This window comes from Mustela nivalis (assembly GCF_964662115.1).
Source record: "Mustela nivalis genome assembly, chromosome: 18".
NCBI lineage: Eukaryota > Metazoa > Chordata > Mammalia > Carnivora > Mustelidae > Mustela > Mustela nivalis.
Window position 1 is genome coordinate 16,441,062 of NC_139037.1, and position 16,592 is coordinate 16,457,653.

Below are 16,592 nucleotides of genomic sequence, written 5' to 3' on the forward strand. Positions count from 1 at the left end.
TACATAATACCAGTGATGTGACTGGTGATTTGCTACATGCCAAGAAGCAGTTTCACAGGAGCAGAATGCTTGGCATAAAAATAATTTCACACCAGTGTGCTAATGCTAATAGAGAATACATTAAACTTTCTGCAAAAGAAGTTGATTCCTTACCTGTCAAAATATTCCAAACATCTAAATCATTGTGAGTAAATTTACTTGGCAACAATGGCCAACACAGATAAAGTATTTATGCAAGTAATTTCCCCTTTCTCCTGATTTTTTTCACACTAAAAGGGCAAAGGGAAAGGAATCACTCAGCATCTAAGTCCTAAAGTTTGGCCTCTCTTTGCAATATTCATTAAGAGAGTCTTGCCCTCATTCACTAAAGAGCAATGAAGAAATCTCAAGTTATATAATAATCAGTGGCAAAATTAACTGCAATCTAGATCACTCAATATTCCTTCTTCCCAATGATTCTTTTCTGCTTGAAGAAGATCAGTGCTGCCTGTGTTAGTCTAAAGACCGGTTACTAGTTATAATGAAAGATGGAAGAGCAAAAGTTGATTTATCTGTATATCTACAACATAAAATCTCTTATCTGGCACCTCTGTGTGTCTCCATCACAACAATAAAGTTCACAATAAGGTATTACAAACCCTGAGGTTCCATCTGAATGATCAAAAAGAGATTAAATTATATTTAGAATATTTTTAGTGTTAAAAATAATTTGATTGTATTTCAATTCTCTGACAGTCCATGTATTTGTATATAGTCAGTTTAACTACAACTCTTTTTTTTTTTTTTTTAAAGATTTTATTTATTCATTTGACAGAGAGAGATCACAGGTAGGTAGAGAGGCTGGCAGAGAGAGAGAGAGAGAAGCAGGCTCCCCGCTGAGCAGAGAGCCCGATGCGGGACTCGATCCCAGGACCCTGAGATCATGAACTACAACTCTTCATTCTCTATGTTATAGTTAGAGTGATAAAATACGAGAACTAGAAGGCATCTTATTTTTAATAGATAAGAAATACAAGGCTTCTAATGTTGAAACTATTTTTTCTAAGATCTTATAGAGAGCTAGTGGCCAGGAGAAAGGCTTTGCTTTATTTTTCTCCCAAGTATCTTATCCTCTCATGTTTAGGTTTGGAACCAAAGCATTTTTAGTATGAGCAGACTCAGGGAGTTTTTATAACTACCATATCTCAAGGATTGGAGATGTCTTAAGGATGCCAAAGACTTCTTTTGAGACCCAAGCACAAAAGAAATAGAAGGGAATTTGAGAAATAAAAGGAGTGGGAGGAAAGTTTGGTGGTAGAGGAGTAAGAGCAGACCAGATCTTTCTCCCAACCACAATCTCCCTAGAGAGAAGCAGAGGAAAGACATGCAAGGAAAATATTTTTGTCAAAATATATGTAGGGGCGCCTGGGTGGCTCAGTGGGTTAAGCCACTGCCTTCGGCTCAGGTCATGATCCCAGGGTCCTGGGATTGAGTCCCGCATCAAGCTCACTGCTCAGCAGGGAGCCTGCTTCCTCCTCTCTCTCTGCCTGCCTCTCTGCCTACTTGTGATCTCTCTCTGTCAAATAAATAAATAAATTCTTTAAAATATATATATATATATGTAAAAAAATATATGAATATATTTACAAATCTGCCAGACCCAGCTGCTAAAAACTAGGCTGGCAACATTTAAAATTATTTTATTTATTTTCCAGTATCAATGCCATATACTAATCTTGTGACTACTGTCATTATTTTGTATCCTGAAATGAAATTAACAAGTACAGGGGCACCTGGGTGGCTCAGTGGGTTAAGCCTCTGCCTTCAGCTCAGGTCATGGTCTCAGGGTCCTGGGATTGAGTCCCACATCAGGCGCTCTGCTCAGCAGGGAGCCTGCTTTCTCCCCTCTCTCTGCCTGCCTCTGTCTACTTTTGATCTCCCTCTCTCTGTCAAATAAATAGAAAATATTTTAAAAATCTTAAAAAAAAAAAAAGAAATTAACAAGTACAAAAAACAACTCCATAACACTGTAGGTGGATAAAGCAGATCCATATAGAAACATCTGTGGTAAACAACGATTTTCAGAAATTACTTTAGGGTTTTTTTTGTAGAATTTTTATTTGCCCAGAGCCAGCTCAATTTTTTCAATTACTTTTACTTTATGTTCACTGAAAAACAAATTCATTTCTATCCTAGAATGTAATTAATAATCTTTGAGGAGGGGCACCTGGCTGGCTCAGTCGGTGGAGCATGGGACTCTTGATTGTAGGGTCGTGAGTTCAGAGCCCCATGTTGGGTATAGAGCTTAATTAAGAAAAAAAAGTCTTGGGGCGCCTGGGTGGCTCAGTGGATTGGGCCGCTGCCTTCAGCTCAGGTTATAATCCCAGGGTCCTGGGATCAAGCCACGCATCAGGCTCTCTGCTCTTCGGGAAGCCTGCTTCCTCCTCTCTCTGCCTGCCTCTGGCCGACTTGTGATCTCTGTCTGTCAAATAAATAAATAAAATAAATCTATAAAAAAAAAAAAAAGAAAAAAACATCTTTGAGAAGACTAATGTCAAATATTTATCCTTAGTACTCTAAAATGTAGTATAGATTACTAGTGGTTTTTTAAAATGTAGACAGCCCTTATTGCAATGAAAACAGTTAACAATTTAAATGCCTTTACTGACCAACAATTACAGCCAAATAAGGAGGTAAATCCAAGACACTTACTGTTCAGTGAAACAATGTGTTTCATTTGGGCAAACATTTATTTGTAAAGGTGGATACAGTTTAGAGAATGCTACTTTGCTAAAATTGATGTTTTTCAAAAGTAAAATAACATGGTAATATACTAAAAATGGAAGAGCTAACAGAAAAAGTTTGCCTGGAATGATTATAAAAGAAAACTTACTTTTGCATTACAAAGAAGTTAGCAGACAATGAATAAAATTGTTATGAGAATACCTAAAACATCAGTTTATTATTTTTACTAATAATACATTAAAATTATTAAAAAGTCAATGTTTCACGGGGCACCTGGGTGGCTCAGTGGGTTAAAGCCTCTGCCTTCGGCTCAGGTCATGATCCCAGGGTCCTGGGATCCAGCCCCACATGGGGCTCTCTCCTCAGTGGGGAGCCTGCTTCTCCCTCTCTCTCTGCCTGCTTCTCTGTCTACTTGTGATCTCTGTCTGTCAAATAAATAAATAAAATCTTCAAAAAAAAAAAAAAGTCAGTGTTTCAGAGTCTTGAAAATCAGCTATTTCATAAAGTGGGAGTTTGAATATCACTTGCTTCTTCCTACCTTTGAACATGCCATTGCCCTCACAAAGAATATTTAAATCTATCTTCTGAACTCCCACCCAACCCGTCTACCACCTGACCCCAAACACAATCCTAACACCAGTTGTTTCTTTATTCCAAGTTCTTCCAGCATTTGTCTAGCACTTGTAATGGACAAAATAATGTAGGTTAATTTATCTGCAGTTTATTAGCATGTATAAGGGTACTTATTAAAAGTAGGGCCTGTGCATGGGTGCTTGGCTGACTGAGTTGCTAGAGCATGAGACTCTTGATCAGGGGTCATGAGTCTAAACCCCATGTTGGCCAAAGAGTTCACTTTAAAAAAAAAAAAAAAAAAGCAGGGCCTCTGGGGCTCCTATTTTCTTTTCATTGCTCCCAGAGTGCCTAACAGGGTGTGGGTATTCAATATGAGCAGATTAATCACATACGGCTATCTGTGCCCAGCATGAAAAATCATAGACAAAGGCGAGGAGGCATTAATAATAAGCTCCAGACAGATGCAACAACACAGAATCCAGGAGCACAATTTCCTGCACATTAAGCCAATCATATCAATAAATCCTGTTGGTCTTTAGACTTGCTAGCATCTTAACTTAAACAGATTCATCAGAGAAGCAGTCTATCGTAATGATAAATACCAAGAGGTATGGAGTCAGATAAATCTCAACAACTACCCTGCCACTACCACCCAACTGCTATGACCATCGACAAATTATTTAATCTCTCTAGGCCTCAATTTCTTCACATTGATTATGCCTGCCTCATGGTGCTGTTAGAAGAATAATTTGTGATAATGCACAAACACAGCTTAGCAGCATAAGCTCTCAATAACATCATCATCATCATCATTATTTAAATTTTAAATTTTTAAAAAATTTACAATTAAAAAAATTTTTTTTAAATTTACAATTTAGCTATAAAATATCTTGGGGCGCCTGGATGGCTCAGTCGGTAGAGCACTTGACTCTTGATCTTGGAGGTTATGAGTTTGAGACCCACATTAGGCATACACATTACAAAATTTTTTTAATTTTTAAATTATTTTTTTATTTTTAAAATCAATAAAAATCAATAATAAATAATAATAATAAATAAATAAATAAATAACTTCAATGTCTGTGTTGTAATAGTGGAGGCAAGTCTGTGTAGCAACCACCCCATTCCATAGTTCACAGTTTGGTGAAGCCGCCAATCTTTTCTTTCTTTCTTTTTTTTTTTTTTAAGATTTTATTTATTTATTTGACAGGCAGAGATCACAAGTAGGCAGAGAGAAAGGGGGAGGCAGGCTTCCTGCTGAGCAGAGAGCCTGATGCAGGGCTCGATCCCAGGACCCTGGGATCATGACCTGAGCCAAAGGCAGAGGCTTTAACCCACTGAGCCACCCAGGTGCCCCGAAGCCGCCAATCTTGATATACCAGGGATGGGCACATGACTCAGGCCTAAATCACAGCTTCCATCATTGTAGAAATAGTGATAGTTGGAAGAGGTAGACAAAGCAGAGCTAATCAGAGTCCTTCCAAGAAACTGGTATGGTGCTAGAAGAAAAATGTTTCTTTTTTAACAGGGGTTATTAAGTTACAGCAATATATTCCTAGAACTGCCAATGGCATTTTAGCTGACTATACAGAATTAGACTCTCCACAGCAGGAGATGTTGCAGCCAAGATAATTTGAGCCTTTGGATCTCTCTGGACCTAAACCTAGATCCACCCCACCCAGTCTTAGGAACTATATGAGGCAATACATTCCAATTCTGCTTAGTTTGGTTTGGGTTTCTGCAACCAAAATAGTTCTTACTAAAAAAAATTGTACAGGGGTGCCTGGGTGGCTCAGTTGGTTAAGCATCTGACTTTGGCTCAGGTCATGATCCCAGGGTCCTGGGATCAAGCCTTGTGTTGTACTCCCTGTACTTGCTGCTCTGTGGGGAGTCTGTACCTCTCCCTCTGCCCTTCCCTGCCACTCATGCTCTCTCTCACTATCTCTCTCAAATAAATAAATAACATCTTTATTAAAAAATAGTTTTATTGATCAACTAATAAGTTGATTTTTTACTAATAAGTCTATGATTTTTCTGAGTCTCCTTCAAAATCAAAGCTTCCCATTTTCCAAGTGTGAAATATAACATTTTATACACACGACAGATTATTCTTAACAGGTTATATGTCAAAGAATTTAGTAATGTCTTGGGAGCCAAGTCACAGAAACAAACCAAGTTTGAGTTCTGTAACTCTTTTACTCTTTCCAAAAGGCAATCTACAGACACCATAATCTCTGGTACTTTATTTGTATAGAAAATTATTTCATGAGTTGTGTTTTTTAAACTGAAATCAAACACAAATTGTATGAAGGAATCAGCGTATTTTCCTTACATTGGCACTCATGTAAAGTAATAAAAAAAATACAAATAACTAAATCAACTGTATTTCTCCAGACACAAACATACAGTCGTTTCTTCAAAGCCAAAAGCTCCTTTCTGTAATCTAGGGAAAAGCCCCTTTAAAGGAAGAATATGCTCTTATGCTGTGTGACTAGATGTAGAGTAATGTTTATAAACTAAGATTTTTCTTCTCTGTCCCCAGAGCCAGAAGAGTTGTATCGCCCAAGGGCTTTATAACAAAGCTGAATGGTATAAGCTTAATATCCTCCCAAGTATTCCATTTTTTCCGACTGAAAACCATTCTCCTATTATCGCTGAATAGAAACCTCAGGGCCGGGGTGCCTGGGTGGTTCAGTCAGTTAAACAAGCAGCTGCCTTTGGCTCAGGTCATGATCCCAGGGTCCTGGGATTGAACCCCTCACTGTGCTCCCTGCTTAGCGGGGAGCCTGCATCTCCCCCCCTGCTTATATTCTCTCTTTCTGTGTCAAATAATAAATAAACAAAATCTTTAAAAAAAGAAAGAAAAGAAACCAGAGGGCTAATTAATTACATCCAATTTGACCCCACAGTCCATCATTTCTTCCTTTAAAACACTGGCTCATAATTTTTCACCAATGTCTCTGAGGGATCAAATGCCTGTGCTTGCAAAAGAGGCTCACTGCCAGAAATTTTCTACAGGTGTCAAATCTTTGGGTGCAGAGGCAGTCAGAAGGAGGCTCTCTAGGTAGGAGAAGGTCCCCAGTGGATTCTGCTGACCCCTGGCAAAAATCACCTGCATCTTCCCTTCTATTCCCACTGCTACCATCACCACCCTTCTCAGTGGTCACCACCTCTGCTTTGGGCTGCTTTCATTAGACAGCTGTAGTTTTTCCTATCTTTCGTCTTTCCTCTCTGCATTGTATCCAGTGCATCCACTCCTGCCAACCCAAAATTCTGTTCCCATCATGTCACTTCCTGGCTCAAAAGCAGATTGCATCAGTTCCCCACCCTTCCATCTCTTTAACCTCTTCCCTTGTCTGCTGGCCTGTTCTCCTTGTCTTATAAATATATCCCAATTCTTCTCCATGTAAAACAAAATAAAAAGCAGCCAACTACAAAAGTAAAACCTTCCTTAGACACTTAATTTAATTCTAGATGCCATTGTTGCCTTTTTTTTTTTTTCCTGAGACACTTGGTCTACTCACTGCCTTTCGATCCTGTCACTCTGCTAAAATTGCTCTTACAAGAACTCTAATGATTTGGTTCTCTAATTATCAAATCCAATGGACTTCTTAGTTCTTGACTTTCCTGGCTTCTGTAGCAACTGAAGATGCTGATCACATCCTCCTTTTTGGAATTCTTGCCTCACCGACTTGTACTGCACCATTTTCTCCAGGCTCCCTCTCTACCTCTCAGAGCACTTCTTTCCAGACTCTTCTTCCTGCACTCCTTGTTTCAAATGTCGTTCTGCAGGGTCCCATCCTGGTTCCACTTCACTTTTTAATTTGCTTTTTCCTTTCCTTTTTTTTTTTTTTTAAAGATTTAATTAATTAATTAATTAATTTGACAGAGAGACAGAGAGAGCACAAGCAGGCAGAGGAGCAGGCAGAGGGAGAGGGAGAAGCAGGCTCTCCACTGAGCAGGAAGCCCAATGCGGGGCTTGATCTCAGGACCCCGGCCAGGACATGACCTGAGACAAAGTCAGCCGCTTAACTGACTGAGTCACCCAGGCGCCCCAATTTGCACTCTCTCTTGATGATTACATCAATATTCATGGCATCAAATACCACCTCTATCCTGACATCTCATAAATCTTCGTTCTCACATTTCTCTTGACTGGAGACCATACTTCAGACCAGCTACTGGACTTTTGCACCAGGATGTCACACAAGTAACTCCAACATGCCCCAAACCAAACTTCTTGTCTTCACTCAAAACACAGCTCCTCCCCTGTTGCTTTTGTTACTTATAGTTATCTGGTTTCCCAGGCGGGAAGCCTAGGAGTTATCCTCCACTTTTCTCTTTCCCTCAGCCCCCAAGCTGATAATTTAGACCAGCTGTTTCTTTTTTCTTTTCTTTTATTTACTTACTTGTCAGAGAGAGAGAGAATGAGCAGAAGCACGGGGAACGGCAGGCAGAGGGAGAAGCAGACCCTCCCCTCAGTGCTGGGATCATGATCTGAGCTGAAGGAAGATGCTCAACTGACAGAGCCATCCAGGAGCCCCAGACCTGCTGTTTCTATCTTCCTATTATATTTCAGCTTCATACTGTCCCATCCAGTCTCATAATCATTATGGTATTGCAACAGTCTCCTAATTGCTTCCCCTTACCTCATGTCTTGAGCTCCCATACTCCATCTGCCCTTCTGAACTTCCTAAGACATCACTCCCTCATTTAAAACACTTTAAATTAGCTTGGGTGGCTCCCCAGGCCTAAAACTTTTGCAAGCACACACCTCTCAGGTAAAATGTGAGTCTACATTCTCAATGTGTGAATATTCATTAATGCATATATATTATTAAACATCCATAAAATAGAGAAATCGAGAGAGAATGGCATAAACATTAAATTAAGACAGTAACATATTCCTGATGAAGTCATACTATCATTAGCTACTCTATGACTCAAACTACAAGATACTCTCAGGGCCAAGTTCGTTAATAATTATAATGTGGTAATCCACATTTCAAATAGTCTTCCTGGCAAATTCATTTTTTAGGCTGACTTTTTGACACATATGATTACCTTGAAATGTGACAAAGAGCTCCTACTGGAAGAATTGTTAGCTTTATGTTTTTGCTATTGTTTGTAGTATTATAATTACCTTTAATCCATGGTTTCTTTGTGCAAATCTTTAAGCCACCTGTTCATTTTGAGAAGACTAATTAAGTTAAAAGCACATGATACAATGTATATCCACCCAGTTAGGCTCAAGTAAACTACAACAAGTCACAATATGATAATAGCAAATTAGTAAGGTCACCACTCTCAATCCCTTTGCTTTGTGAAGCTTTGACTCTTTCCTCAAGACATCACCTGGTATATCAAATGTGTAATGGCCCTGTCTTATAACACACTGAGAGAATCAGTATCACCCATACATTAAATATTAATATAGCTCAAGTTCTTTTTTCAGGTTGAAAAGTAAATATAAACCCCATTTAGAGATGACTGCTTGTGTTGCATACAGGCTCTTGATGATCTCTGGCCTCTGCCCACCTTCCCAGCATACTTTCAGGCACACATTTCCCGTACCTTACCATGCTTTACTTCTCTCAACACACCAGCTACTTGTCACTTTCTTACCTTGGATGCTCTGTCTTCTTAGCACTTCCTTCTCTGCTTTGAGGCACCATGTTCTCACCTCTTTTAAAGCACTTATCATAACCTATTATAACTGTTTCCTTACTAGCCTAAAGGGCAAGGATTACTCCCAGTTTTTAATTCCTACCATCTACCACAACACCTTGTTTGCAGTAGGTACTTAATAAATGTTGACTGACAGAATGAAAAAGGTCCAAATTCCTCTGGCTGACTTTCAAAGGCCTTGCATAATCTGGCTCCAATTTATCTACCCAGCCTTCTTTTCTTCCAAGTCCATTCCTATTCTCCTCACTTCCTATCATATGTCATGCTCATTTTGGCTTTTGTTCAGGTTACCCCCTCATCCTGGAAGAACTTCCATCTAGAGTAGCAATCTGTCCTTCAAGACTCAGATCTAATTATCCTTTTCCCATGATGTCACACTCTACTCTTCCACCCCACAACTGATCATTCCCTTCAGAGAACTCTGAAAGAGGGAGTACTACACATGTGATCACTTACTCTCTATGTGGCAGTTTCTCTTCCCAGTTTCAGTCTCAGTTCTTTGACACCAGGGACCACCTTCAACTTACTTTGCATGCTGATCTCTCACAACACATTGCAACATGGTGATGCACGGGAGAGGCTGAGTGACCCGAATGACTGGTTATAGGTAGCATAGTACAAGGGAGAAAGCATGGCCTGGGTTGTAGTCCAAGTTCCACCACAATTAGCTAGTTGACCTCAAACACCTCGACCTCTCTGGTCATTAATTCATCATCTGGAAGGTAAGACTTTTTTTTTTTTAAGATTTTTAAATTTATTTGATATATATAGAGAGATCACAAGTAGATAGAGAGGCAGGCAGTGAGAGAGGAGGAAGCAGGCTCCCTGCTGAGCAGAGAGCCCCATGCTGGGCTCGATCCCAGGACCCTGAGACCATGACCTGAGCCGAAGGCAGAGGCTTAACCCGCTGAGCCTCTCAGGTGTCCCTGGAAGCTAAGACTTTACAACCTTTAAAATTCCAGGAAAGGCTTTTTGCGCAAAGAACATTAAAATTTTTCCTCTAAAAAAATCAAAAGAAATTCTGAGACCTTTAGTAACTCACTTAACTTTAATGAACTATAGTACAATCATTTGCAAAACATAGCCCAGTGCTCGCTTCGGCAGCACATATACAAACACAGACAGCCCATCAGCTCCAAGGACCATGTAAAGGTCAAATGAGAAAACACATATAAAAATAAACAGATAGGGATGCCTGGATGGCTCAGTAAGTTAAGTGTCCGACTCTTGATCCCAGCTCAGGTCTTGATATCAGAGTTCTGAGTTCAAGCCCCACACTGGGCTCCACATTGGGCATGAAGCCTATTTAAAATTAAAAAAAAAAAAATTTTTTTTTTAATGCATAAAATGCTGATAAAAATGTAAGGCATTTGGGGCACCTGGGTGGCTCAGTGGGTTAAAGCCTCTGCCTTCGGCTCAGGTCATGATCCCAGGGTCCTGGGATTGAGCCCTACATTGGCTCTCTGCTCAGCAGGGAGCTTGCTTCCTCTCTGCCTGCCTCTCTGCCTGCTTGTGATCTCCGTCTGTCAAATAAATAATAAATCTTTAAAAAAAAAAAACCCACTTAAAAAAATGTAAGGCATTATTATACTATTATGCTATTTAGTGAAAAATGCAAGCAAATGGCATTATTTGTTGTCCAGTTAGGATAGTGTGTAAATCTAGCCTGGAACAGGTCTTGGATCCTCAAATAATCCACCAGCTCAGAACAGCAGAACACTTCCATAGCCACAGGCTACACTCATGCCTATGTACAAAAGATACACATTTGGTTACCAAGTAAAGTAACCTTTATCCCAGAAGAATTACACAGCAGGTAACATACTGAAGTTACTGAGTTACCAGTTAAGATCTAAATTAAAGCCTGGTTTTGGTTTCTAAAATGTTCTTAGAATTTTCATAACCACTCTATATTAGAATCAATAAACTTTTCCTATTTTGATAATAATTGGGAGGACATATTTTAGCATGAGGAGACTCTCTGAGAAGTAATCTAGTTACAAAGACATAGTTTCTCATATAAACATGTCTAATCATTCAAGTGAAACATGACGAGGCTGGTTAAACAAAAAGAAACAGAGAAACACAAACTTCCTGACAATTCAGACGTTCTTCAAGAGATCAATTAATGGATATATATGCAAAGTATGAAAGAAAATGTAAAATGTTGGGACACCTGGGTGGCTCAGTGGGTTAAAGCCTCTGCCTTCAGCCCAGGTCATGATCCCAGGGTCCTGGGATCGAGCCCCGCATCGGGCTCTCTGCTCAGCAGGGAGCCTACTTCTCCCTCTCTCTCTGCCTGTCTCTGTGCCTACTTGTGATCTCTGTCTGTCAAATAAATAAATAAATAAAATCTTAAAAAAAAAAAGAAAAGAATGTAAAATGTTTTTCTTAGGAGACTTTCAACGTGTTCAACAAAGGAGGAAAGTGGCAGTGTAGGAATTCAGACTAGTTTAATTTAGCAGCCTATTAATGTCAATAATATGTTACATGTCCCCTAACAGGCACAAAAAACCACATTATATATAACACTCAAAATCTCAAAGCATCCTGGATACAAAAATTATTTTCAATTTTCAAGTTAAATTTCATGCCAATTCACTTCCTCTATACACTTAACCATCTTCTTTTTAGTAGATTTGATAACAAACGTTTGGAATTACATTCAGGCAATAAAAGATGATTTTCCAACAATATTCCAAAGAGAATTGCTTCAAAAAAAAAAAAAAATAAAGATCTTTTCTCAAATATCAAACCTTAAATGGAACAGTCTATACTATCTTCCCTCACTTCTTTTGGAACATTTTTTGATCTATGATTTGTGTTCATTTAGTTCATTTCACAGCCCTAAAAATATAAATTCTAGAAGCTTCCTAGTTAGACCATTTTTAGCACTCCAGATACACAAATTGAACATACAATACCTGATAGATGAGTAGTCACCCCTTTATATAAAGCTTACAGTCTGGACATCTCTGCATAGCATATCTTAATATCAATGTTAACAGTCACTAGCCGAAACTACAAGCACACAGTGTAAAGCAAGTTTTTAGGTTCTGAGTGGTAAAATTGCTTTGCAGCCTTTTGGCTAAAATCAGGGGTAAGGTTCTGAGTGGCAACTGTAAAGAGGAAAAATCAAAGGGATGGAAAACTAAATGTAAATTTAGAAATAAAAATGTAGGCCTATACAAGAGATAATAGGAAAACAAGATTAGAAAAAGGCATTTGCAACGAAGAAATGCAAACTCATTCTTAACCTAATTACTTAAAATTCTTATCATGAATTTCTTTTCAAGTAAAAATGGCACCTTGGATTTTAACAACTTGTTATCCTGGCTGTTCTGAGAGTGTCATCTCACAGCATACCTTCATGACCCTCTCCTACCTTCCTCATTCTGACTTAGGTTTTTATTATTGTTGTTTACTGCTGTATTCCCAGTCCCTAAGAAAGTGCCCAGCACACAAAGGTCAAATAACAACCCTTTGAGGGAGGTATTATTATCATCCTGGTTTTTCAGATGAGGAAACTGAGGGTTAGCAAAGTTGAGTAACTTGCCTAGGGGTTACAAACCACTAGCCCGAAACAGACCCACGTCTGTCTGACCACAAAATCCTCATTTGTGCTTACCCTCACCGGGCAAAATAACTTCCTACTGTCTCTTATTTTTGTGTATTTACTGGTGGCAGCTTTCTCTTAGCGGAAGCTTCAACTTCTCCATCAACCTTTTCCCAGGCATCCTCAACCTCTGACCCCCACTAAAGTCTTCTACAGATCCCTCCTTCCTTTGTGCTGTATTCTCTCCAGAGTTCTATTATAACATTACTTTTAGCCCCTTGCCATAGTTACTTCTCATCTCTCTCTCTTATCTGAACAAACTTCCTGAGGGCAGGAATCAGGTATCTTCAAGAGCCTCCGGCATATGGTAAAGTGGAGTAAATGTTCGATGTATGAATGAACAAACCTGACAAATCCATGACATAAAAAGGAACGCTTTAGCTCAGTTCCCTAACCACAGGCAACCAGAGACCTCCGCTTTCCTTTGCTTGGGGGTGGTAAGGGCATGCCTGAAATTCCCTGCCCACATCACAAGAGCATCACTGTGCTTCTTAAGACAGATTTTCAAGTTTTGAGACATCTAATGAAAGAAAAATAAGGTTCCAAAACTTTAAGGGCTAAACATAAGATCTGTCTTTTGGATGTGGCCTACCTGGATGGAACATCAGCTCTTGATTTTATTTATTTATTTTTATTTTTATTTATTTATTTTTAAAGATTTTATTTATTTATTTGACAGAGAGAGATCACCAGCAGGCAGAGAGGCAGGTAGAGAGAGAGGAGGAAGCAGGCTCCCCGCTGAGCAAAGAGCCCGATGTGGGGCTCGATCCCAGGACCCTGAGATCATGACCTGAGCCGAAGGCAGTGGCTTAACCCACTGAGCCACCCAGGCACCCCCAGCTCTTGATTTTAAATAATGTTTGACTGGTTCAATTAAATCACTGTTTTCAGTGATTTTGCATATTTTAAGTGATTTTATTTTTATATCTCTTTGGCTTGAAAAGTGTAATTTCATACTTCCCCACACATTTAAGGACAAAAACTGCTTGTCTTTTACAAAATAGGAAAATAAAATAGAACCTCTGTGTTAGGTAAAAAGGCACTCAATAAATATGTTATGCTGCTGTTTGTAAAGCCTCCTTCTAAAAGCACATGTGGCCTATTTTAGACTAATGAATACTGGGCAACATTTACTAGATGATTTTCATTTAATTGGTAGGAATACCAGGTTCAAAACATATCTAAACAAAAACTGGGTTTTTAAAAAAATATATGGTATAAAGAGTTGAAATGTCTGCCCCATTACCGGTGAGTACTACATAAATAGTACTACTTCAATATTCTGGTTCTAAGAATTTATAACCAATGCTTAGCTAGACCAATTTTAAGGTGCACATTTAAGTTACAAGGTCACAATTTTTTTTATACACCCAACTGCCCAAGCCACAGTCTATAATTTTACTCCATTTATTAACACTAATTTTTGGCCCCACCTATAAGTGAGATATAAATAAGATTTATAAATAGGATATTATAAAGATGGGACACTGGAATTTCACACTTGGAGCACATGCAAAGTAACATTTTTCCAAATATTTACAAGCAGATTTGGAAAAAAGTGAAAATCACTTTACCAAGCTGGACTTCTGACCTCAGTTCCATGACTAGTCTCTGCCTACCCTTATTCCCCACCCATTCCCTTCTGCGCTTCCTCTGCCAGGAATACCCTCTTGACTCATCTCTGCCTGCCTATGTCCATTACTTCCTTAGAAACCTGGCTCAAGATTCAGCTCCTTGAAAAAGGCCTCCCTGACTAATCTGATTTCCACTACTTCCTAACTTTGCATTCCCTTGGCATTTATATATAGTTTGCATTACATAATCAGTAACTTAAAGATGTTTTGCATTTTTCCATCATGTCCCCAGCTAGAGACCAAATAGAGGAACATTATCTCTTATAGCTTCTACTACACAGCCTGTAATAAATGCTTCCTTCTTGAATGACTGAATCACCACTGAGAGAAAGGCAAAGGCTCACAAATTTCTGAAGTAAGCAAGTGGCTTTTCAGATCACCTTGACAATACTCTACCACCTCCAACACACATGAACACTTCACGGAAATGAGATTTACTTTTGCCGTCCATAAATTCAACAAAAAAGATCCAGGTTACAGATCACGTACATACTTAAAGCAAATAATAATAGCAGCTATTCAAACGTATCTTGAGGTTTAACATTTCAGGCTTCATTTAAAGCCTTGAAGCAGCACGCCTGTGAATGATAGGAAGCTGGCACCAGTCTGTTGCAAAAGGGGCAAAACTCTAGTTGGCAGTGAATGTTCAAACACGTGAGCCTCCACTGTTAAACAAGGCTCATTAGCCACACAAACTTGCTGTTTCAGCTTTCTGGCTTCGATGAAGTGCTATGATCTCTTTTGGTTATTGTCGAGAGCCAACGATGAATTAAATTCCCATAAATTAACCAATAGTTTTGATGGTTTGCCCAAACGAACCACTGGCATGGGGGTGGGGGTGGGATGTGTGTGTGTATGTTTTAAACAAACAGACCCTCTCTCGCCCCGGGGAGTCAGATCTGAGTGAAGAAAGCGCCAACCCGGCACTTCTCAGGAGGCGAAGCGAGACCTCCAGGACTCGAGCCCTTCAGTATCCCCCTAGTCAGCTTATCTTGCAGAGGCGGGGCTTCAAGCGCTGCTGCTTTTCACTAAATCTCAACCAGAGTCTTCCTTAGGGACTGAAAGCCAACTTTTCCTTCAAGGAGCATCAGTTTTTTCCATACTCAAAGCCCCAGTAGGCAGGGTCCAAGGAAGAGCCGGGCCACCCGCGCGGGGAAGCTGAGGACGCGGGGCGGGGAGGTATTGGGGGGACACGGACTCTCTCCGCAAAGAGGGCAGGATGGCAGAAACAAAGTGAGAGCCCGCCAGCCCAGCGCCGCCCGCCGCCCGCCGGCCCCGCTCACCCTCCAGCAGCACCTCCTTGCCCGCGCGCTTCAGCGCCTGCACGGCCTGGTCGTGGGTGGCCTGGCGCAGGTCGGTGCCGTTCACCGACAGGATGGCGTCGCCCAGCCGCAGCGCCCGGCTCTGGTCGGCCGCCAGCCCCGGGAAGATCTTGGAGATGAGGATCGGCATCCGGTTCTCGCGGCCGCCCTTGATGCTGATGCCCAGGCCGCCCGCCTCTTGCTTCACTACGCGCACCCGGCGCACCGGCGGCGACGCGCCCGCCTCGCCCGCCGGGCCCCGCGGCGGCGCGGGCGGGCTCGGGGGACCCAGGCCGCGGCTGGGGCTCCCCGGTAGCGAGTCGCCGGCGCCGCCGCCGTTCGGGAGGCCGTTGAAGGCAGCCGCCGCCGGCCCCAGAGCCTGCTCGGACTCAGCCGCCGCAGCGTCGCCTGTGAGGCTTAGGCTCTCCCCGCTGAGCTCGGCCACCACCCGGACCCAGCGCTCCCTTAGGAGCAGCTCCACCAGCCCTGCTTTGGTGGCCCGCGTCCACACCGCCATGGCCGGCCCCACTCCCGCCGCCGCAGTCGCCGCAGCTACCCTCATTCCAGTCAGGCAGCCTCGGCGCTTCCCCCTTCCCGCCCGAGGGGGCGGGTCCGGGCCCTCCCCCATCGCGGTCTTTCATTATTCATGAGAGGCCACGCCCACCACCCGGAGGGGCGGGGAGTGGCAGGAGGAGAGGCTTCCGGGAGGTTAAGTTGCTGCGCTCAGTTAGGTCAGTCCCTTGATGCACACTGGACGTGGCCGCCCTGGTGCAAAGAGGCTTCTTCTCACGTTCTCCTTCCGTTGGTCTCCGATGGCCACCTCTGAAGAGTTCTGACCCTTGCCACGCAGTTCGAGCAAAATCAGCCTCAAGCAGCACTTTGCAAGCCTGCAAGACTTGGTTGCACGTTCACTCTTGCATTGATTGGTTCATTATGTATTTACTGAGTGCTCAAGCCTGAGCTCCTTTTGATGCCTGGAGATGAGCTGAACAAACCGTACCACAGTTAAGAGCTGGCGGTCTAGTGGGGGAGGAGGACGAAGAACCAACCAACCTG

At 41.5% G+C, this 16,592-nt stretch overlaps 1 protein-coding gene across 1 annotated transcript in view; it reads right to left on the reverse strand.

The window, feature by feature from the left end:
* The window catches only part of SNTB2 (syntrophin beta 2), a 115,692-nt gene extending 99,553 nt beyond the window's left edge, over positions 1–16,139 (reverse strand). The window contains exon 1 of the mRNA XM_082711732.1: positions 15,519–16,139. Coding sequence (XP_082567858.1) covers positions 15,519–16,098 — 580 coding nt within the window. The 5' untranslated portion in view covers positions 16,099–16,139. The remainder of the gene's footprint in view (positions 1–15,518) is intronic.
* Between the last annotated feature and the right edge of the window lie 453 nt (positions 16,140–16,592).